Source organism: Haliotis asinina, chromosome 14, assembly GCF_037392515.1.
Source record: "Haliotis asinina isolate JCU_RB_2024 chromosome 14, JCU_Hal_asi_v2, whole genome shotgun sequence".
NCBI classification, from domain to species: domain Eukaryota; kingdom Metazoa; phylum Mollusca; class Gastropoda; order Lepetellida; family Haliotidae; genus Haliotis; species Haliotis asinina.
The window spans coordinates 10881623-10908033 of NC_090293.1; the positions used below are offsets into that span (position 1 = coordinate 10881623).

A 26411-nucleotide genomic window follows, 5' to 3' on the forward strand; every position below is an offset into this window, starting at 1 on the left:
ATGTCAGATGAAAACAAAGACTGCAGCAGATGGCAAATCACACAGACATATTGTGAGTGAGTGAGTGAGTTTAGTTCTACGCTGCACTCAGCAATATTCCAGCTATATGGCGGCGGTCTGTAAACAATCGAGTCTGGACCAGACAATCCAGTGATCAACAACATGAGCATCGGTCTGTGCAATTGGGAACCGATGACATATGTCAATCAAGTCAGTGAGTCTGACCACCCGATCCCGTTAGTCACCTCTTACGACAAGCACACTTGCCTTTTTTGGCAAGCATGGGTTGCTGAAGGCCTATTCTACCCCGGGACCTTCACGGGTCACACAGACATATCAGGTACTTCAACACATTTTATGGACCTTCACTCTCTGGACATGTCCTTGGTTTCCTACTCAAGGTCAGTGTTCAAAATAACCACTGGCCAGGTTGTTATTGTGTAGAGCGAGAAGTTTCAAGTATGTCCAAGCCCTCGTGCCCTTCTGTAAATTAACTGTCAGATGTTCTTCAACAGGAATGTTTTCCTGTTTCTCTTTATTGAACGTTCAGGAATCATCTACAGTCCATCATCTTACGATAACTTACAGTTTCACTTCCTGGTATTTCAGTGCTGTTGCCTAAGAATGTGAACAACAGTCTAACAAAAAATAACTCCACTCGCTTGATTTTGTAGAAACAGTGTGAAACTGTGTACAATGTTGTCTATTTTGTTTTTATTGGTTCGACTTTAACCCAAGGGGCCTGCAGATTTCATTCAGGGCCTGTCGATTTTAAAACCTGCAGGCAGCTGCAGGCCGTGATTGCCAGCTGGTAAATTAAAGTATTGCAAACACTGCTCATGTTATATATGTGTTGTCATCTGACAATCGACACACTTGGCATATCCACCAAAACAGTCTAGTTACATTCAGATCAACCAACCAGACTCAGGTGATATGACAGTTCATGTAATTAAACAAAAATGGATATGATGGTGAAGGACACATAGAGTCTGGTGGTCTGGGTAATCACTGGCACAAACGGCATTCCAGAAACAACAAACCTATTATCAGTGATGGATGTGAAAAAGACTAAAACACATAATTCATATTTATTATGGTGTAAAATCACCTAAAATCAGAAAAAAATCCATATCTGCTGCACTCCTTTCTGCAATCTTGATCAGTTGACTCTTCATCCCTCACTTACACAATCTCCTCGGCAACTGAGGGTCTTTTATCACAAATCCTGTACATTACTTTTGCTGCCAGTTTTAACTGTTATCATGCATGTGGGTTCTACGTCATAATAAGATTTCATGCTTCATGTATATTATCTGACAGGTTTCAGGAGAACTAGAGATGCGAAAAATTATTTCTGGACTTGAAGATATAACCAAAAAGAATAGCAACACCAATAAAAGTTGTCTCCCTTACATCACAATAAAAAAACAACCACACCATACCAGACTTAGTGATTGCATGGTGCCGCCATTGGTAGATATACCGGATATTACCATAACTAACTGTACGTCATGTACAGTGGAATTTCTCCTGGCAATGAAATGGCTGCAGATTTGTATCAGACATATTGACTGTCAACTTTACATATTGATCTTCAGCTTCAAACATAAAATGTCTGCATGATGACATCCATTGCTGTCTGTATGTCTGCTGATGCCACACACTGCTGTCTGTATGTCTGCTGGTGCCAACCATTCCTGTCTGTATGTCTGCTGATGCCACCCATTGCTGACTGTATGTCTGCTGATGCCACCCATTGCTGTCTGTATGTCTGCTGGTGCCACAAATTTCTGTCTGTATGTCTGCTGATGCCACCCATTGCTGTCTGTATATCTGCTGATGCCACCCATTGCTGTCTGTATGTCTGCTGGTGCCAACCATTGCTGTCTAGATGTCTGCTAATACCTTCCGTTGCTGTCTATATGTGTGCTGATGGAACTACAGCAGACATGACAATGATGTACACTCTGCCATCTTACTTCTGACTCCAGTATCAAAGTTAACGTCTGCTCCTGAAGTTGGTTAGACACATCTTATCTCATCTCACTGGCAGTTCACGCAAAGGATGCTCCTGATAATTTCTCAACAAAACTATCTCTAGTCTCTACAGTTGTAGGGTAAGAAATTTCAACAGCCAGTGAAATGTGAATGAACTGGTTCCAATAGAGGATGTAAAGCTTGAACCAGCTCAATTCAGGTGTGTGTGTGTGCGTGAGTGCGTGCGTGCGTGCGTGCGTGGATCTTCAGTATGATGAGTGGACTCTTTAAACATTTGGCTACCCCACCGTCCCAGATTCGTAAGAAGAGCTTTGTAACTGAGTGCTTTACATCCTGTAACTTATTCATTTTGCTTTCTTCACTAAAAGTACTTTTTCAGGGTATTTATGAATGGACATTCCTCTACACATTTCATAGCATCCTAAATCCTGTACAGGATTGTATGGCTTCACATTTTGGCTGTGATAAAACATTTGCTGATTAAAAAGTTCATCTATGCCTCATCCTGAATATTCTAAAAAGTACATCACATGCTCCGAAAATTACATCCACAATGTGACCAAATATGTTTCTTAACATACAACAAAACAAGAACTTAAAACCTACATTGTTTTATTTTGCTATAGACAACATTTAACGAAATTAGATCAAATGAAGTTGTCAAATTTACCTTCAGGAACCTCAAAAAATGGATCCTTTTGCTCTTTATGATCATCTTTCTCATCTCTCGCCATTGAGGTTTGCGGAATCCACACCTCAACGAACACATGACAAACAGAACTTCTGATGTATGTGTTCCAGACCATAACCCGCAAAATATCGACAGAAATAACTCTCACTACATTGCTCAGCACACGCCAATAAAATATTCTCATTCCAATTTCAAAAGTCGGACGTGATAAATGTTGCCAACAAAGATATCTCGTCAGACAATATTGAAGATTCAATGTATTGTATACCTTATGAGGCAAGAGAAACAATATATGGTCAGACCCTATCAAATTTAGTGGGACTCGGTTGCAACTTTGATACGCAGACAACTTTGTTAATATTGAAAACACTTACAGCGAACTGATGGATATAATACAGAACTCCAGGTAAACTTTTGACTGTGGGTGTGATACCGATACTTTTGAAACTAAGTGGGTATTTCCAATTTCAAGTTGATATCCAAACTTTTAGATACCCACCATCTTTTTAAAATGTGGGTATTCATTTCAAATACGTATAACAGTCTTAACAGATGTGGCATTTTTCATTTCAATAATAAAATAAGACAGAATCCACCCAAGAATGCCAAATTATAGCTAATATAGCTTTATCCATGGGTAGTCCAAAATCGTTAAAGTCAGTTCAAACCTTTTTAGTTATAGAATATTTGTTGTTTTATTATTGCTAAAATATCAATACAATCGCAAATGACTGAATAGATGGCATAAACATAGCTAGGGTCCATCTAGGTAGCCAAAGTACTGTAAGTCCCCACAATCCCTTGACCTTCAGGTGTTGGTGATCCTCAGCATTTTTTATATAGTGGATCTGGAGCTCTTGTGTATTGTCCTAATTTGAAATCCCATTTGAGAGCTATGAGCTGGTTTTATTTCTTATCACTGTGATGTACTGGTTGCTTTTACTGTCCTTTGTCAACAGGTTTTCAGAATTTGGGCATCTTTGTTCAGGATTTAGTAATATTTTAAATCACAATATGACTATAAACTATATGTGACTATAAACTTGAACTCAATCACTCACTCATTACCCGTGTGTGCTGTAAAAAATATTATGTGCCTTAGTCTGCATCCGTTTGATGCAATACAAGATACCAAGATGGCTATTTAATGATATAACAGCCATGTTGTGTCTCTATCAGTTTTCATCAAAACCTTCTTCCCTTCATCTTGTTTCACAGTGCCATGTCAATGTTATAAATTCATTTAAAATATAACCGGCAAGTGATTCTGATTGTGAAACTCAGTATCTGACTACTAATTCAACTAGCAGTCCTCTAATGAAGGTGTTTTTTCTGTTTGTAAGAAGTTAAAAACTTTGAGCATGTGAAAGCTTACAACACTTGCTCACCATCTTCAATTTGTTTACAGAATTCTGCTGGGTCGTTATTTATGGATGGGACAATTAGTGATGGGTTAATCAAGAAGATACATATTTCAGACTAAACATCTGTCCTCTGTGAGGAAGAAAACACCCTACTCAAAACAATCTATTGAAGTATTTCCAGTCAAGGCCAGAGAGTGAAATCTGTAGGAGAAAGGAGAAGGAAGTTTGATGATCAACAGCTGAGATGTGTACTAGGCATGTAGAGCAGTTACTGTATGGTAAACAGATGATATCACAGCATTGAAAGAATACCCCAGGTGAAACTAGTAGAGTTCTGTTAAGTGTTGGGAGTGATAATCTAGTCGCAGGTGAACAGATGGTAGTGCAGCATTGAAAGAATACCTCAGATGTTGAGTGTTTAAACCAGAGGCAGTTCTTGAAGCAGCTGACAATGCTGTTAAGCTAAGGCTAAACTGGGGGAATCTAGAATTGTGAAATCACTCCAACCATAGTAAGTGATTTAACTTATTTACAGGGTGAAAACAATGAGGTGGCCTGACAACACATTTATATTATTTGATATATATGCCATGATACTTAATCCAATCATATCTCCAGATACTTAGCATATTTCCACAAGGGGCAAGTACACTGTGGTGCTTAGCTCATCAACAAGCATCTACCTGATTGTAGCTTGTTCCCTCTACCTATATGTTATTACAGACCTTATTTAATGGTTGAGCACAGGCTTCACACTTACATGAACTCCACTGCAGTGAATTATATATAAGAAAGGTGTGGCGTTTCACTTCATGATAATCAGAAAAGTATATAGGCTGCATCATGTCCCACATTCATCCAGAAATAAACTGGACGTCACTTCCATTTTAAGAACACTTATTGAAATAAAACTAAACTCATTGTTTGAACATTCACAGGAGATAAGACCAAAAGAATCAATATCAAATACCTAAATGACACACTCATGGAAACAAATAACAAATCTTTACAATTATAATGACAAGGCACCAGATATTTTTGTAAAGATTTTGAGATTTAGAGTATTTACAGAAATTATACACATGGGGTATACCTAATATACTCATGAAAACTAAATAAGGGAACACATGAAATACAAGTATTCCTTTATTCTTTTCCCGGTTTCTTCACAAGGTTTATATTGCACTGTGAGTGAAATTCAGAAATAAATAAGGAAACACTTTGCTTCCATGAGTATATTATCAATACTCCATGTGTACAATTTCTCTCAATCTCTACAAAAATATCTGGAGCCATCACATTATAAATGCAAAGACATATAGAAAGGAAATTTCTCCACTTGCTGAAGCTTGGTTAACAAGGGAGTGCTGCTATCAAACCAATCAGCAATTCAAACCCAAGGACACATAACTCTGGGACCTGACCCAACCCTGCACACCAATCCTGGGCCTCCTTTCACAAAGCAACCTTTACTAAGGTTAACCTTAATTCCCATTCTTTAACAGTGCACTAAGGTTATATGACTTAGGTAACCTTAGTGCAGTGTTAAAGAAAGGGAGTTAAGGTTCACCGTAGCAAAGGATGCTTTGTGAAAAGAGGCCCAGAACACCAGAAGTCTAAGACAAGATCTGCTCCTGTTCCTGTAATAAAACCTCTGAAGATCCGGGTTAGAACTTGCGTTCATTCACCATGCTAGTTGTAAGGGGCGACTAGCCAGTGATCGAAATAACGGCCTGCCCGACTGCCCGTGGCTGGTAAATTTTGAATCAGGATGCCTGGAAATTCTCTCCACCAGCCCAATTATCTGGATGAAATTTTTAAGGTTGACCTACTTTCAGTTCACTCTCAGGACCATCATTCCATTTTAATGGTCATGTCATATTTTGACTTAAGAAAGATGAAAGAAAGCTACGAGCATATTCCATAATTATACATGGACAACTCTTCAGCCAGTGAAGATAGCAATAGCACACTAAAACTGACTGGCTTAGTAAGCTACCCTATGATTGGATATCTGTAGTCACATGGTTCAATAAGAACCAATCAAAGAGAGGGTTTCTTAAAGGTGGGCAGGCAACTTTCAAGATGGGCAGGCAACATTTATGGGCCACCAGCCCAGCTGTTAGGTTGAGTTGAAAAATTATTTCAGTCACTGCGACTAGCTCAGTTGGTTGATACATATCATCATTTCCTAAAAATGTAGACTGATGCTCTAGCTGTTGATCACTGGATTGTCTGTTCCAGACTTGATTATTTGTAACTGCACTATTGTTGAGAACAGCCCCAAAACAAAAACAACCAAAATCCAGAAGTAAATACCAGTTGTCAAAATATATTCTTACATAAACAACTCAAGATGTCCTGTGCACCATCTGACTTCTGCACTCTTTGACTCGTACAAACAAATTGACACAATGCATTTATCATCCACACAGCTCCATTCTAATACAGTGTTCTACATATAATTAATAACCAGCCCAAACCGCAGCTATATTTCTCATCCTCTTGTTACAGTAAGGTGAAACTGGCCTGTTGCAGTCTCTCGATTATCTACAGAAACTTAAGACATCGATATCTTACATTTATCATCAGCTTGAAAAAAACCTGCAGCCCAAACATCCTTAAAATCATGTGAGAGAAGTTGAACAGCCCTATCTCATCTTCACCAGCCTTTTTTAACAATTTTTCTACCAATCACCTCGAGCAGATTTGCATTTCTGTGATCCTATCAGCAAACAACCACACCACATGAAGCAGAGGCCGGTACTGAAGTCTAAACATCGTCTCCACTTTCCTCTCAAAACTTACACATTAATGGTAAACATGGTTTGAAATCTGCATGCAAACATCTTTATTTGAAACATTTGCATAATTCTGTGTTTATTCTGAAGACGTGGTGTCTGGTCGTTGTAAATTGGTGTCATAAGATGGTGTACATTGTCTGAGATACGAATCAGAGTGCTCATGGTGCCATAAGAAGAAGTACGCTGTATGTTGTCTGAGATACGAATCAGAGTTATTAGTCACTTTCTCTTTCCTCATAAAAAGAACATACAAAAAGACATATTCCGTCTCCATACTGTATGGAACCTGAACCTGTAGTTTCCATTGCTTTGAGATCAACAACAATGCGAAAACAAAAATGTGCTGTAGCTAACCTCCAACCAATTTTCCCTCCCTACCCTGCAACCACCTCACCCTGTACTCCCTTCCCTATGAACCCCCCACCTGTACCCCTTTCTGTATCCCCCACCCCACCCTTCCCTACACCCACCCCCACCCCCAACTTGCTGATTTTCCACCCTAACCTGTCTCGATCCACGCTAACCAACACACACTCAAGAGCTAATTTTCTAGCAGGGATAAAGTACTGAGCACAGATATATCAGCCCTGGAATTCACACAAGGGTGCCTGCTTTCATGTACAATGTTAGGCATACAAAAGCCAGCAGGAACTTAATGCTGGATTGGCAAGCTAAAACAAGAACAGAGTAGACAGGAGCCCACCTGTAGTCATCAGCAATGCAAGATGTGCAGGTGTGGAAGCCACTGATGAAGGGGCTGGCGAGGTGTGGGGCATGTGTGGGGTCGTGTGATGGTACGATCACATTCCTCCACGTGGGATCACCACATGTACAGTTGCATGAGACTGTATGAGTAGGAGCAGGTTTTTTTGTGTAGTCGGGGTCGTCAGATGAAGGACTTCATGAGTCACAACAAGTGAGCATGACTAAAACCTAAAGAAGCGTCACTTGGTATGTTTGTGTAGTGATTCCCTTTAGTGTTAACAAAGACAGACATCCGTTACTTACTGCATATACAGTGATACAAAAATATGCCAAAGTCAAACCCTTTGAATACACAGCGTATGAATGAAGGCACTTGATCCTATTTGTGGAACCCAGAATCCTTTGGACACACAGGAGAGATACTTTAAAGAGATGTTTTGGAACCTGTGCAGTCAACTATACTTATCTCATATTTGTTTTTATCACGATGTTTCTTCATTGTCCTACACTATCCATCAAAAGACTAGGCTCACTTAAACCATTCACTATATGTTATGTAGATCTATCTGGTAACATTGAAGATGAATTTCTCCACTAACTTGAGGGAACCAAATGCAAACTTTATGCATATGAAATGCTTCATGATCATCAAGAGGTTTTCAAAAGGAAGCTTGTGTCTAATTATTACTTTGGTAACTAGTGACACTCAAACCAAAACAAGAAACCTCAAACACAGTAAACTTGAACACATCAAGGGAGGCAATTCTCTGTTCTGCCAGCATTCCACCCAAATGATTCATTGAAGGGGTTGAAATCTAAACCCTCCAGTTTAATAGCTGTCAGTCTCACAGATGTTCTGTTAAGCAAGCTAAAGCTTATTATCCTTGGATAGCAAAGTTCTTAACCTCAATAGATTCTGAATTAAATCCTCACATTTTCCACTAAAACAATGACAATATCAATTTCCGCGATTCAGTTTGATGAAATCAATTTCCGCGACATGTAATGCATTTCTTTTGCAGTTTAATTTTAAGAGACAACTCTCCTGTTAAAGCAATTGAATGTGAAGAGGACGTCAGATTTCTTTCCGACAAACTGGGGCAATAATTTCATGACAGCTTCCAACAATTTTGCATGTTCAACCCAAAACAAACATGTGCAGCCATCACTGAGTGAGTGAGTGAGTGAGTGAGTGAGTGAGTGAGTGAGAGTGAATTCGTTTGGTTTAACAACACTTTTAGCAGGATTTCAATTATATCATAGTATCTAAACTTGAAGGTTCCATTTCAGAATTACATAGAAAAAAGTTTCTTTAAAGCAAATGGACCCACAGCGAGATGGGAAATTCTGAACCCAGGAAGTCTGCAGCATTACACTACAGTGAGCAGGAGTGTAATATGGTCCGGGATTGTGTGACAGACAGCTCACCTTCATGTGGGAGAAAGGTCCTACGTGATTGTAAATGTCTACCACTTTGATGAAACCCACGTGTATGGTGCTGACAGACTGAAGAACATAGTCCAAATGAATCACAGGCTCCTGGTGTGCCCAAGGGACATAACTCTACCACCATGTTCATAGGTAACAGCTATCTACATAATATATCAATAGGTAATTAGTATATCACTGGAGAGTGTTTTAAAAGAATATGAATGGTATTGATGCATTGTTTCCCTCAAACGAGTCAATCTCAAATTCTCTCATAATCTGTATGAAGGAAGTTTTAATACAGTTACCATAATTGCAAAAATACACCGATTTCCTCCTTGCTTAATTCATCCTTTGATCTCAGCTAGATACTAAATGAAGCTGATTCCGCACCTTTTTGGATGAAAAATTCTTCAAACTTCAAAAGGAGTGATTCTAGGAATATGTCTAGTCTAATATAGTATTATAGTCTATTTTCTTGGTGATTATGAAAAATCAGACAACATACAAAATCACTTAAAAATTCAGGGATTATACATGATCATGATTTTTACATATTCACTGTAACATATGTACATCTTCTTCATTGCAGAGGAGGTCTGTGCTTGCTACTGATTGTTCCGGCTGAGGATGCTGTTACACAAGTCTCCATCATCAGCGGCAACAGGGGCGATGGGATGAGACACGATGTGTTGATGGATACATCTTGAGGAAATGTGAGGCAAACTGTTGCATTCTACTTGTCTAAATACCTGATGCCAGTAACGAGGTACTAGCGAGATGTTAGCAAGATGTCAGTGAGATGTTGAAACACCCTTATCATCAAATACCTTCAGCTCATAAATCATCAACCAGATTTATGCCAAATGATGTGTTCGAAACTGATGGATCTACAAGATATTTGACTGAGTGGCGTATTTCAAAATGGACGAAAATTGTGAAGCTAGTTAATCGGATGACTGCTCTGAGGAAGGTCATCTGTGGTCTGTATAGTGTTGTATCAATGCTGGAGACAGTCAATCATGGTCATGTTTACTTTGAAATGATGGGCGACATTTTGGTCAGACACTCCAGCTTCCAAACACTGTAGAACTGCAGTATTTGGCCTTTAATGCGATAGACCATCATGGAATCCACACACTCATTATTTTCAGTTTTTGTACTGTCATTTTAAAAACCTCTTCATACCATTTTCCCAGAAGTAAGTTCTGAACAACAATTCCTTCAAACTAAAATTAAAATTCAGTTTACATGATACACATCATATTACACCCTGATATGCTTCAACAACTGGTCAGCTATGAATGTGATGACTTGACCTGAAATTAGGTGTTATTTATAGACATGTGATCATTCAGAAAAATTGTCGGCAACCTGAGTGAGATCTGCTCAAAGGATCAATTGCCGTTTGCTATTCAGTTCTTATGTGATGTGTTAATTTATTTAACTTATTCAGTATTATTTATATAATGACAGTTCTGTTCATTTAAAATAACGAAAATATAATAGATCGCTTCTGCACACTGTTCAATGATGTGTTCAAATCAGGCCACTTTCCAAGCATATGGGCCACATCAGTCATAACACCACTTCATAAACAAGGAGACAGAATGAACCCAACAAACTACAGAGGTATTGCTATTAGCAACAGCCTGGGTAAGCTATACTGCAAAATCCGAAATAACAGAATCATCAACCGTCTAGAAGAAAACAACCTCTTAGATCTATGCCAATCTAGTTTTCACAAGGGCTTTAGAACTTCAGACAATATCTTTATCTTAAAATCTCGGATTGATAAATATAAACATAAGCGGAAGAATATCTATGCTCGTTTCATCGATTTTACCAAAGCCTTCGACACGGTTGACAGAAATTTGTTGCTTAACAAAATAAAAATTCATGGAATTAATGGTAACCTGTTACAGTCCATATATTCCCAATACTCAAATGTGAAATACCAGCTAAAAATGTCACAAGGGTTGTCTGTGACCTTTTCTTCAAACACTGGTGTTAGACAAGGATGTACATTATCACCAACACTCTTTAACATATTTATAAATTATATACATAAATATCTAAAACCAGAAATACTAGGATTAAAACTGAATAATATTCAAATATGTCAATTGTTATTTGCTGATGATCTATTGCTATTATGAGATTAACCTGTTAAATTACAAATGCTTCTGGACAATGCATTACAACATTGTAACGTAAATAGCATGACAAATCTAAGGGAGTTATCTTCAGACAAAATAATAAAGACAACAAAAACAATAAATGGCCAGCACAAGGACAAAACAATATAGCTACAGCTGACAGGTACATATATCTTGGTATATAACTCCATCAAAATGGAAAGTTCAAAAGTTGTATTTAAGCACTCACTAGAAAAGCTACAAGTGCTTATCACAGATTAAAAACATCACTCTTTATTCAATATATTCCAGTAAAATTAGCAATAAAACTGTTTAAAACCCTCTTAGAACCAATGATGTTGTATAACTGTGAAGTTTAGGGTGTAGATTTTACCATGTTAAACATATTGACACTCTGCTGCCAGAAAAATTACAGCTTCAGTTTTGTAAATCATTGTTAGGAGTAGGCAAGAAAACACATAACTGGGCCTGTCGTGCAGAACTAGGTATACATCCATTATTAGTACCTATCATCAAAATTATAATTAACTATAAGATCCATATAGATAGCACAACAAATGTAATACTTAATGGATGCCTTAGAAACAAAAAAAAACAAAAAAACAAAACCAATGTGCAAACTTTTGTAAGAATCCGCGTAAGCACATTGGTTTTTAGTTTCATAGCTCAATGCAATGAAAGAAATACACAGTCAATCTTTAATTGCTTTTTCATAATCAAAACTTTGCTACACTTTCAAGAAAAGAACAAATCTTAACAATTTTTTCAAACAGAAATCCTGAAACTATTTCTAAAATATGTCATGAATGATATTTACAATTTCAAATGAATCCTGTATATTGCCTCATATTTCTTCCATTTGACTATACTGCATATGAATAACTGTTGTAATGTGTATCATTTATGTATCTGTATTTCTATATGTCTGTAACTACTGTAATGTTCATATTTGTAGGCCATAGAATATTGCTACTGTTTCTCGATGGAATGATATGCAAATAAATTTCTTATCTTAAACAATGTAAGGTTTAGTTTAGCGCTTATTGTTAATTTTCTGCATTACGATCATCTCAAATACCGAACCGAAGGCTTTGTACACCAATATATACCATACTGTGGTGAGAGTGTACAATTTCACCCCTAATGAACAGATTCATTAAAAATGATGATTAATAAAAAGTTTAAATTCAGAAATGTAATGATAACTTGCATTTCTAAACACAACACTTGGATATCACATTTTAGATCGCATTACATCTTTACATCTTTTCTTTCATAGACAAATCATATCTGTTTATAGTCCATATTACTTGAAACAAGAAACTCCTTGCAAACAGTGAAAGGTTTTAATCAATTCTAACCATTCATCAATATTCCACCTCCATCCTGACAGTCCATAACAAGTGAGTCTGTACCAAAGGTCGATATGATCCATGTTGCCTGGGAACCTGATCCTGAATGTCTGATCTGGGTCAACATTTACCATTCTTACCTGCACTCCTTATAGGCAGCATTGTGTGATAAACAATATTATCGCTAGTCCGTATCAACCGGCCTCTATCTTACAACACTACATTTGTTTACTTGTTGTCTGAAGCTGCCCTCAGCAATATTCCATCTGCAATTGCTGTAAATAACACAGTTGGTAACTGGAGACATTAGGGACTGACATCATGAGCAACGATTTATGCAGATGGGATTTGATGACATCTGTTGGCCATATTGCTGAGTCATCAAGTCCAACAACCCTTTTTTGAAAATTGACTCGTTATATAATGAGAAGCATCGGTTCGTAAGGAACATTCCTGATCCAGATGGTCTCAGGGGTCATCAAAGAACTCTAGCTATACAATGATGGTCTGTAAATAACAAAGTCTGGATCTGAAAATCCAGTGGTTGACATCATGAGCATCAATCTATGCAGTTGGGATATGATGATGAGTGTCAGCCAAGTCACCACCACCTGTTTTTTTTTTAAATCGCCTCTTAAGAGAAGCCTGGATTCTTGAGGACTGGCACTGACGGAGATTGTTACAGGGGTCATCAATGAGTTTCAGAGCATATGAACAATGTTGTTTAGCTTGAACTTCTTTCATGATAGACAACCGGATGCTGCTGACACTGATTACAGCAAGATCAATCACACACTTTATTGCCTGACAATTGCCCAAACTTGTTTCCATTTCCAACCAATTAGTTCTTCACTGAGAAAACAGTTTGTATGTGCCACGACCTTGCTGGAAGCCAGATGCATGGAAGACTCATTGCAAACAGGCAATCCATTTCTCTTGAAATAACTGCAAGTATCTACAAAAACATGCTTTAACCTGATCATCAATTCTGGTGGAAACACCTCCTGATAAAGAAATGAATCATTCAGAACAGATTACAGGTGTTGTTTTTGTTTGTTCTAATAAGTCAGTTTACAACCTGATCTTACTGGGGCAATCTCACTTCTGGCAGGCATGTCTACATTGTGCTGAGGTCTGATGAGAGTGAGTGAGTTAGTGAGTATGGTTTTCCATTGCTTATAGCAACATTCCAGTTGGCTCCTTTCCAATTAATCGATTTCAGTAATGATTGGTCTTTTTGCAACTTGCCTAATTCTCAAAACATAGTATAGTTTGACAGTTTCAAAGTTTGCCACATATTAAAGTTTGCCGCTAATAATAATTCACTGGAGTACTTCCGCATGTATGCAATTATGACAGTGATGTTTTCCTAAAAACAACACTTGCTGCATAGGTCAGATAAGCTTAAAACAGTTCAAAGGGACTAAATTAAATGGAATGACTCGAATAAATTGGCACTGATGAAGGACCAGTTTAGTCAGTGTCTGTGAAGCTGTTGATCTCCAGATATGTGTCATGAAACCTTTCCACGCCCGCTGGATGGTCTCAGCCTTTCAAACAGTCTCTAAGAAATGTGTGTTGCGTGGTTGGTGCCTGCCTGGACGATTGGACGTACCGACTGAGTGACTTTTGTTCAGGTATCCATTGTTTGACATGTGACACGTGAATACGAGTAATGCTAGTAATTAGTCATTCTTCACGCTGTTGTCATTGCTTAATATCTGTATTTTCTAGATCTATTGTTAATTACATGAAGTGGTGAATAATAAAGCGAAGGTAGGACGGGTTGTTTGCTGATTATTCATTGCATTCTACCAGCAAATTGTGTCATGATACTTTTGCGAGCTCAAGTCATTCGCAATTTTCGTAAAAATGTCATGCTCACAAAAATTTAATGATTTACAGTAGTAATCAAGGAATCGATCATAATATTTGTGATCGATCATGACTGGTCGAATTGCATCTACATTTTTGTGTAATGTAAGCCAGGAAGTATTGACTCTGTTTTCAATGTGAATTTCACTCCTTTAATACTTATATCATGACACGTTTATCCATCTCAGGTTATGTAAGTCAATATTTTATAAAAATGGCAATCATATAAGCATATGACAAGAAGATCCCCGATTGGCTAACATGACTGTATGTGACCAGTAACAACCAATGCTAGGACAGGTAACAATCTTGTACCATATAGCTTCCTCCTTTACAAACAGGTTCGCCTGTACATCAAACATTGACTTCATGAACGATGATCATTAACCAATGATCAATCATTTTGATAATCTAATGATCGATCATGAAAATTCAACCAATTCCCAACACTAATTCCAGCAATATCACAGAGGGGGCACCAGAAATGGGTTCAACAAATTGTATATGGGGAATCGAACCCAATCTTTAGCATGACGAGCTGACACTTTAATCATTAGGCTACCCACCACCATATGGAGAACAAGGATGTATCTTCATTTGACACTACTAGGATATATACAGTTTTATGAAATACAAGCACATTGTTAAAGACAGAGTAAAAGTGTCTTCTCTTCACACCTTTAGCTGCAAATGCATTGGTCAAGCTACTTTCTTGCAGACACATTACAGCCTTGGCAGCCTTGGTCATTTGAAAAGGTTATAATGTGCACCCCTCGTTTTTGTTACAATCCTTACAGTGTTTCTAGAATCGATGACGCACTCATCATGCTTCTTAACGTAGTCGTTCCTTAATGCTGCAAGCAGCAAAACAAGAGACAGTTGTTGGTGAACAATACCCCATCCTACCAACACTGATTGATCAAGTTTAGTCTTTTACCAATTTCAGCAATATTCCAGAAATATCATGATGGGGGCCGCCAGAAATGGGTGTCACACATTGGTCCTATGTGGGGATTTGAACCCGGATCTTCAGCATGAGGAGTGAATGCTTTAACCACTAGGCTACCCCATTGCCCTGTATCCTACAAGCAAACCAGTGGTCATTCTACACACAAATTCTTAACACGACGAACATATCATTACAGCTGGACGTTCAAGAATAATCCCACACGAAACATGGCCACTCAAAATGATCAAAAGGTAATATTTGATCTAAATGAATCAGTGCCTTCAAATACATTCTCAAAAGTTGGTCTTCACTGTTATTCTGTGAAGAAACTGTTCACTTCATGAAAAGTATCAACGCTTGTTATTTTCTTAAAGAACATTTGGATGGATGATTAATAATTCAGCAAATCACACAAAATGAAACTTGCTGATCAATCACAAGGTGATACTGTGTCCATTGAAGGCTTCTAGAACACACAGTTTCAGCACAACCTAATTAAAACCACATATTTCACTCCAACGTCATGTGAACACTGTGTCAGAGATATCATAAACTCAGCCATTCAGCCAAGGCTTTTATACTCTTGGTATGACAGAGAATACAGTTCACAGTAAGATATCTGATTTTTGTATCTCAATCTTAAATAGACAGTTCCTAATGTAAGTAATTAAATCCACAGCTGACTATCAGTGTGGATATTTGTTTTCAAATCAGCAAATGTTGTTTCTTTATTCCTTCAGTTTGATGGTCATGAAGGAATATTTTCAAATGATAGAATCAACATTTCTGCATCGAGTTATCAAAGGAAATCAATGCATCCTTCATTCTGACTGGGTGGCCAACGTTTGCCATACAGAGGTTGTGAGATGTTGAGACAATATCACACCACAGTGAGTTATTGCAGTTATATCATGGTGTGTCAGGTTGATATGGGGTGAAAGTCACGTAGGTCTTGGATGTTTTCCAGGTATGGTGGCAGTACACCGAGAAAGATAACTGACAGAGGCAAACCAGAATTCAAACCCATGATTGTAGATTGTGGAACTTCGGAATGAGTCACCTGTTCCCCTTAACATCTAATGTCATCAGGCTTGTGTGCCTCTGAGGCCAGAGCAACTCTATTTCTTGTTTTAGGGCTTCACAGGTCATTTTCAAGAATAACAATATGTATTGCTTTTCCCCACTCAAAAACTAAACTCCTACTACTCCTACTCCTACTGTGATTTTAGTGAAATACTCTTGAAATCTATGTGAACCCTAGACTCACTCAACTTATCTTTACTTGACATAAACAAACCATTAGATTTATCATTTTGACTAGAGATTTTTATTTATATTTTTTTCTCTCCTGCCTTTAGGCTTTCTGATGACAAAAATCTGTAAAACTAAGAAACAAGTCTGGCCTTACCAGAAAAGTCCAGCAATATATTAATTCATAATCTTGACATCTGAAATATTAAACATTGTCAAACAAACAACTTTAAGACAAAGTGACCATGTTCTATGTTGAAATGTATGATCATGAAATCACTGTGCATTCTATAGATACTCACCCACAACTTGTTTCCAACATGGACCCTTCCACCTGTAATGACGCCATACCAAAGTCGGCAACACGGATGTTATTTTTTTCATCTAGTAGTAAATTCTCTGGTTTCAAATCTCTGTGACTGAAACAACAAAAGCGAAGATTATATCTCCCGTCTTGTGTTGGCCTTGAAGGAAACTGAGGAAGAATTTTACTTCTGAAAATGTCTTAGACACAACAGTTTTGCATCATATCAGCCAAGCATCACTGTACCTGAACTGCAGTAGATAAGAGTGAAGAAACGTGGAAGTAAGACAAACAAGAGTGTGTTCAGCTTGTAAAGGGGAAAGAAAGGTCAGCTGTATGACATGCATGAGGTACTTGCCAAGGCTAACCAATACACATTCTATCACCTCTCGAGCAAACATTGGGATACACATTCTATTCAAACACTGGCTTCTGGATTAGGCCATCCATTACATTCAGAGACATCTATGGCGAGCATTGGCTTCTTTATCGGGCCTCCCAATACACATTCAGACACATCCAGGAAAAACACGGAGTTCTGGGTTCTGCTACCCGATACACATTCTGTCAGTTCTAGGGCAAACACTGGCTTCTGGATTAGGCCTCCCAACACACATTCAGACGCATCTAGGGCAAGCATGGGGTTCTGGTTTAAGCCACACAACACACATTCAGACGCATCTAGGGCAAGCATGGGGTTCTGGTTTAAGCCACACAACACACATTCAGACGCATCTAGGGCAAGCATGGGGTTCTGAGTTAGACCATTCCATACACATACAGACACATCTGGACAAGCATGCACCTCTGGGTTAGGCCATCCAATACACACACAGACACATCTAGGACAAGCATGGGGTTCTGGTTTAAGCCACACAACACACATGGAGTTCTGAGTTAGACCATTCCATACACATTCAGACACATCTTGGGCAAGCATGCACTTCTGGGTTAGGCCATCCAATACACACAGAGATAAGTCTAGGGCAAGCATGCAGTTCTGGGTTAGGCCATCCAATACACACACAGACACGTCTAGGGCAAGCATGCAGTTCTGGGTTAGGTCACCCAATACACACACAAACACATCTAGGGCAAGCATTGGCTTCTGGATGATGGCACCCAATACACACACAGACACATCTATGACAAGCATGGAGTTCTAGATGAGGTCACCTTCTACACAGTTTGTTAGACTCAATATAGCAGTGTAACTCGTGATACACATTCTGTCACCTCTATGACAAGCATGGAGTTCTAGATGAGGTCACCTTCTACACAGTTTGCTAGACTCAATATAGCAGTGTAACTCGTGATACACATTCTGTCACCTCTATGACAAGCATGGAGTTCTAGATGAGGTCACCTTCTACACAGTTTGCTACACTCAATATAGCAGTGTAACTCGTGATACACATTCTGTCACCTCTATGACAAGCATGGAGTTCTAGATGAGGTCACCTTCTACACAGTTTGCTACACTCAATATAGCAGTGTAACTCGTGATACACATTCTGTCACCTCTATGACAAGCATGGAGTTCTAGATGAGGTCACCTTCTACACAGTTTGCTACACTCAATATAGCAGTGTAACTCGTGATACACATTCTGTCACCTCTATGACAAGCATGGAGTTCTAGATGAGGTCACCTTCCACACAGTTTGCTAGACTCAATATAGCAGTGTAACTCGTGATACACATTCTGTCACCTCTATGACAAGCATGGAGTTCTAGATGAGGTCACCTTCCACACAGTTTGCTAGACTCAATATAGCAGTGTAACTCGTGATACACATTCTGTCACCTCTATGACAAGCATGGAGTTCTAGATGAGGTCACCTTCCACACAGTTTGCTACACTCAATATAGCAGTGTAACTCGTGATACACATTCTGTCACCTCTATGACAAGCATGGAGTTCTAGATGAGGTCACCTTCTACACAGTTTGCTAGACTCAATATAGCAGTGTAACTCGTGATACACATTCTGTCACCTCTATGACAAGCATGGAGTTCTAGATGAGGTCACCTTCTACACAGTTTGCTAGACTCAATATAGCAGTGTAACTCGTGATACACATTCTGTCACCTCTATGACAAGCATGGAGTTCTAGATGAGGTCACCTTCCACACAGTTTGCTACACTCAATATAGCAGTGTAACTCGTGATACACATTCTGTCACCTCTATGACAAGCATGGAGTTCTAGATGAGGTCACCTTCCACACAGTTTGCTACACTCAATATAGCAGTGTAACTCGTGATACACATTCTGTCACCTCTATGACAAGCATGGAGTTCTAGATGAGGTCACCTTCTACACAGTTTGCTAGACTCAATATAGCAGTGTAACTCGTGATACACATTCTGTCACCTCTATGACAAGCATGGAGTTCTAGATGAGGTCACCTTCCACACAGTTTGCTACACTCAATATAGCAGTGTAACTGGTAATACACATTCTGTCACCTCTATGACAAGCATGGAGTTCTAGATGAGGTCACCTTCTACACAGTTTGCTACACTCAATATAGCAGTGTAACTCGTGATACACATTCTGTCACCTCTATGACAAGCATGGAGTTCTAGATGAGGTCACCTTCCACACAGTTTGCTAGACTCAATATAGCAGTGTAACTCGTGATACACATTCTGTCACCTCTATGACAAGCATGGAGTTCTAGATGAAGTCACCTTCTACACAGTTTGCTAGACTCAATATAGCAGTGTAACTCGTGATACACATTCTGTCACCTCTATGACAAGCATGGAGTTCTAGATGAGGTCACCTTCCACACAGTTTGCTAGACTCAATATAGCAGTGTAACTCGTGATACACATTCTGTCACCTCTATGACAAGCATGGAGTTCTAGATGAGGTCACCTTCCACACAGTTTGCTACACTCAATATAGCAGTGTAACTCGTGATACACATTCTGTCACCTCTATGACAAGCATGGAGTTCTAGATGAGGTCACCTTCCACACAGTTTGCTACACTCAATATAGCAGTGTAACTCGTGATACACATTCTGTCACCTCTATGACAAGCATGGAGTTCTAGATGAGGTCACCTTCCACACAGTTTGCTAGACTCAATATAGCAGTGTAACTGCTGATACTGATGTACGTTTACTTTCAGTGGGGAGAGGCCACTCAGTACGCATTGAGATTTGTCAAAGACAAGCATGAGGTACTGTAAGAGGCCACTCAATACACATTCAGCAAGGCCACCTAAATACACTACTAATCATCTCTAGTGTGAGGCACGTGCCCAGGCCACTCAATACACATTCCGTCACCTCTGAAACAAGCAGGGGACAATGGACAAGTCCACCACAGAAGGGTTCAAGTTAACCTGTACAAATCTAATCATGACAGTTTGGGCTGGGTTTCCACAGTGTGCCACAGTATAGTGTATCTACTCTGGTCAATATCAGCATGATTATCATACAGATGAAGCAACAAGCCCTTCCCTTACTCCATCGCTAAGGCCCTTCCCTTACTCCATCGCTAAGGCCCTTCCCTTACTCCATCGCTAAGGCCCTTCCCTTACTCCATCGCTAAGGCCCTTACCTTACTCCACTGCTAAGGCCCTTACCTTACTCCATCGCTAAGCCCCTTACTCCTAATATATGCCTTACTGATTCATGCACCATCTTTAAAGATTCAAGGATGTTCCATCTTTCCCTTACAGTTCAAGATTTATCAAATAACTTCCTTCGCAAGTTCAACAACATGGACGGCTGTCATAGCAGCATTACACATCACCGTCAACATGGCCGTTCAATAACAAAAGGACTTGGCATGTATTGTCTCTGGTCTGATTGAAAGCTAATGTGAAATTTGATAAAGGAAGCCCACCAGCAATAATGGCATATTCTGACAGGTAAGTAGCTGTATCTTGATAAATTGCTGGTTACAACAAGACTCCTGACTCTACCTGTAATTAGTCTCGGTCTTACCTTGACTTAATTGGCTCCATGATGGTGTCATGGCTATATTTAGAATCAGCTGATGGTTTTCACATGATAACAACAGACAACCTTACATGTACCTGGACATAACTGGTTTAGTTTCTTTGTGTTTTGCAAGTGTAGGAAAGATAGTCCATCTCAAAGTCTGAGATGGGTGAATTTTGTGGAGCACGGGTTAAAAAAGATCTAGTCCGTCCTTGTGTCAGGTCAGTTTTAGCAAACCAGTGACACAACTGGCAAGGATGCACATGCAGACTCTGACTATGACTTTTCTGATGTTGATGGCGATATTGATGACTCTTGTCTGAAGCCTAGTTCTGTAATGCTGTAACCAGATGATTCCACTAGGAGAGATTTAACAGTCCCAGCTCTGTGTATTCATATTAAATGATATCTCAGTATAAAACAAACCAGTTTTAAGACCTGAAATGGTGTGCTATTAATATTTGGAGGCCAGGAACAGTGTGGCTAGATTTTTTACATCTTTCCTACGTGGTTAAAGCGAAGGCTTTTCCACTTGGTTACCCCGCCGCCTCTGATCCTATGACTGATGTCATGAGCATGTATTTTTAAACTGGGGCACAATAACATCACAGGTATCTATTTCTCGAATAGGACATCAACCCAGTCAGACAACCCCTTTTGAACTTACTTAGTTATCTTAGCACAACACATGTGTGGTAACAGGTCCTTGTTGAAACGTATCCTTGAATCCTATGTACTCTAGATTCCAGTAGCCATGGAAATATTGCATTTCAGAAAGGTGACAAAAAAGAAATCTGGCTGTAAACTGCTACATGTGTTTGTTAAGCTTCCAAACAATTTTTTAACAGGTACTTGAAGAGCCCCATTTGATATTTCCAGTTGACAGAAAACAGGCCCTTATCTCCTAAATTTACTTACTACATTTGCAAGAGTAGTTAGAGTGTATGTCTACATGAAGCCATGATGATAAACTACTTCCTGGGAGAAGGGGGATCAGTCTTGTAACATACAGGCCACGAATATTCCATAGTGAGCCATGAACTGGTTTATTTAGATCCACGCATCTGTTAGATACGACAAAATTCTATGGGCTATGATTAAGTCTATTAGTTTTAAGAGGCTTTAAGTAGAATGTAGGATTTCAACCTAATAACACTTGAATTTAAATCTGAACATGTTAAGGTAAGTACTTCCTACAGAAAGTAGGGCTGCGGGAGGCGTATTGATGTGTTGCATTGAGGATCACTGCACTGACATAATGTGTATGCATGCCCTTGTGTGTGCATGTGCATGCATGTATGGCTGCTTGTTTTAGTCCAGAGGCAAAGGGGTTGCAAAATGACGAAAGCGTTCGCTCGTCATGTCGAAGACTACGGTTTGATTCCAAACATGGGTACTGTGAAGCCAATCGAATACTATTAACCATGGTGTGAAACTTAACTCACTCACTCACTCGCTCACTGATATTGTTCAGACCAATGATGGTATAATACTGCTGACATGCCTTAGGTAAAGACGGATACCCAAACACAGTTAACTGACTCTGAGCCGACCAGTCCTTGTCAAATCTGTTTGAAGCAGAGTACCAGGCCAGGTAACAAATTGTACCATATTTCAACATCATGTGGTACGACATGGTCAGGGGATATCATGTATCATGTGGTACTACATGGTCTGGGGATATCATGTGGTACTACATGGCCAGGGGATATCATGTGGTACTACATGGCTAGGGGATATCATGTGGTACTACATGGTCTGGGGATATCATGTGGTACTACATGGTCAGGGGATATCATGTATCATGTGGTACTACATGTCCAGCTGATATCGTGTATCATGTGGTACTACATGGCCTGGGGATATCATGTATGATGTGGTACTACATGGCCTGGGGATGTCATGTGGTACTACATGACCAGGGGATATCATGTATCATGTGTTACTACATGTCCAGCTGATATCGTGTATCATGTGGTACTACATGGTCAGGGGATATCATGTATGATGTGGTACTACATGGCCTGGGGATATCATGTATCATGTGGTACTACATGGCCTGGGGATATCATGTTGTACTACAGGGCCAGGGGATATCATGTATCATGTGTTACTACATGTCCAGCTGATATCATGTATCATGTGGTACTACATGGTCAGGGATATCATGTATGATGTGGTACTACATGGCCTGGGGATATCATGTATCATGTGGTACAACATGGCCAGGGGATATCATGTGGTACAACATGGCCAGGGGATATCATGTGGTACTACATTGCCAGGGGATATCATGTATCATGTGGTACAATATGGCCAGGGGATATCATGTATCATGTGGTACTACATGGCCAGGGGATATCATGTGGTACTACATGGCCAGGAGATATCATGTGGTACTGCATGGCCAGGGGATATCATGTATCATGTGGTACTAAATGGCCAGGGGATATCATGTATCATGTGGTACTACATGGCCAGGAGATATCATGTATCATTTGGTACTACATGGTCAGGGATATCATGTATGATGTGGTACTACATGGCCTGGGGATATCATGTATCATGTGGTACAACATGGCCAGGGGATATCATGTGGTACAACATGGCCAGGGGATATCATGTGGTACTACATTGCCAGGGGATATCATGTATCATGTGGTACAATATGGCCAGGGGATATCATGTATCATGTGGTACTACATGGCCAGGGGATATCATGTGGTACTACATGGCCAGGAGATATCATGTGGTACTGCATGGCCAGGGGATATCATGTATCATGTGGTACTAAATGGCCAGGGGATATCATGTATCATGTGGTACTACATGGCCAGGAGATATCATGTATCATTTGGTACTACATGGTCAGGGATATCATGTATCATGTGGTACTACATGGCCAGGAGATATCATGTATCATTTGGTACTACATGGCCAGGCGATATCATGTATCATTTGGTACTACATGGCCTGGGGATATCATGTGGTACTGCATGGCCAGGGGATATCATGTATGATGTGGTACTACATGGTCAGGGAATATCGTGTATCATGTGGTACTACATGGTCAGGGGATATCATGTATGATGTGGTACTACATGGCCTGGGGATATCATGTATCATGTGGTACTACATGGCCTGGGGATATCATGTGGTACTACATTGCCAGGGGATATCATGTATCATGTGGTACTACATGACCAGGGATATCATGTATCATGTGGTATTACATGGCCTGGGGATATTATGTCATGTGGTACTACATGGCCAGGGGATATCATGTATCTTGTTGTGGTACTACATGGCCAGGGGATATCATGTATGATGTGGTACTACATAGCCAGGGGGTTCAATCCATCAAGCAGGCATATGGTCAGACTGAGTGAGTGACTCTACCCATATAGCCATGAAGGTGGTCCAGTAGAAAGGCTACTAGCCTATCACACGTAAGTACACAAGATATCTTAGTAGGGAAGGTACAAAGACATGTTTTAGTTGGGTTTTTAGTAAAGCTTCTTACGGAATACAATTTAGCAAAAAACCTTGTACCAGAAGAGCATGGTCATTGTCTAATTCCAGAAAATGATGAAAGGAATTTTGACAGATCTTCTTTAGTGAAAATGACTGTTTTGTACAAAGATTTCAGTTTTGATTGAAATGCAGCATATTTTTCATCTTGTTGTTTTCTGCTAACAAATATATAGGAACTAAAAATTGTATGCAACTGAGAAACAATGCATGGTTTCAAAGATACATTTTCTTCAGGTAATTCAGACTTGGATTTACTTTCAAGACAACATGGCAGCATTGTCAGAAATCAGTATCACAGAGGGTTTGAAATAAATTTCCTTTTTCACTTGTCAGCATTCTTGATCAGCTACAAAGCTGCCATCCAGCTACTGGCAGATGTGGAAGCCCACAAGGGAATGGCACGGCATACTTGACAACACGTACAACAGATGCCATCATCCAACACTCATACACGTCTCATGAGCATGTAATGGCTGTTACATAACTGACAGGACGAAGTGTGTTAGATGTTGGTGATATACAATGGCAAGCATCTGTGTTCCTGCTTACTGATTAACTACAGACAACACCGTATGCTCTTTCACACCTGTGTGCAAGTATACAGGTTAACAGGTATACAGGTGTACAGGTGAACAGGTGCGGAGACTACAATAACTCAACTCAGTCTCTTTTCAAGTAATATGTTGGAATGATGTATAGTTATATTTACAGTTAACTCTTATGGTTGTTTTTGATTGGGTGTGGTTTTACACTGCTTTTAGCAATATTCCAGCAATATCACAACAGGGGACACTAACCCTTATGGAAAAAGACCTGATTTTGAGGGAAACAAAAACACCTCTCACTACAAAAGAGGAACAGCCAATCTTATAACAGACAATAACAAAATGGCTGCATATAACACTCTCTGAACTCATGCTGGGAATCTTGAAGATTGCTTTGTGAAATGGCTTCAAAGTCAAGGCTATCACAATCAGCTAAGCGAACCTACTAAATTTTTCGAACTCATCATGATGTTCCATGTTAGTTACGTACAGAAAGACGAAATGCTTTTATTCTGTCTATCCCAGTCAGTAGTCAGAGATTTTCTGACAAATCCCAGAAGTTTCACTCTCAATACCTACCAGATATTGTGACTATGACAGAAGTCAAGGGCGGAGATGATTTGTCGGAAGAATCGCCGAGCTTCTTTTGGTGTTAATCTGCCCTTCTTGACGAGGTAGTCAAATAATTCCCCACCAGAAACATGCTCCAGTATGAGGTACCTGCAACAGATCAACCAGTCTATAGGCAGGGAAACACTCACCATATTAGCAAACAGGAGATGAGTCTTAGACTCGAGACAATATGAGGTACCTGCACAGTCTCTAGACACTTTCACCATATTGCTGAGTGAGTTGGGTTTCACAATATTTTTTAGCAATACTCCAGCAATATCATGGTGGGGACATGAGAAATGGGCTTCAGACGATGATCCCATGTGGGGAAATGAACCCAGGTTTTCAAAAGGTTTAACCACTAAGAACTATCCCGCCACTCTTGCACCATCTTGGCAATAGAAGATGAGTGTTAAGACTCAAGGAAATATAAGGTACCTGGAACAGGAACAAACAAAACCAATAGGACTCTCTAAAGAAAAAAACTATTTAATATTTTGTTTCAGGCAGAATTTGTAATCATACTTTCAAGACTGACAGGAAAAAAAAAAAAATTAAAGACAGACAACACAATAATTGCAGAACATTTAGTATATCCAGTTAACACATTTTGGGAAGTAAAACTAATTTCAAATTAGTGCAGTTAAAAATTATTATGAAAGGTTATTATTTTTGCTCTTTCCTTGAAGACGTCAACAGACATTTTTCCCATCTAGTATAAGGCAATCTCTCACTTAGCAACAGGTAGTGTGAGTTAGACACAGATATCCATGACAACAGACTGATTGGAACATCATGAACAAATTTCGTGCAATCATTGACAAGATATATGACATGAAAACTTTCATTTGCACCAGTCCAGAGTTTCTGAGA

General features: G+C 39.4%; 1 protein-coding gene across 1 annotated transcript in view; it reads right to left on the reverse strand.

The window, feature by feature from the left end:
- Window positions 1–26411, reverse strand: part of LOC137261820 (serine/threonine-protein kinase BRSK2-like) — a 143947-nt gene that overhangs the window by 36804 nt on the left and 80732 nt on the right. The window contains exons 4-5 of the mRNA XM_067799605.1: window positions 25506–25646; window positions 16882–16998 (exon numbers count right to left, since the gene is read on the reverse strand). Coding sequence (XP_067655706.1) covers window positions 16882–16998; window positions 25506–25646 — 258 coding nt within the window. The remainder of the gene's footprint in view (window positions 1–16881; window positions 16999–25505; window positions 25647–26411) is intronic.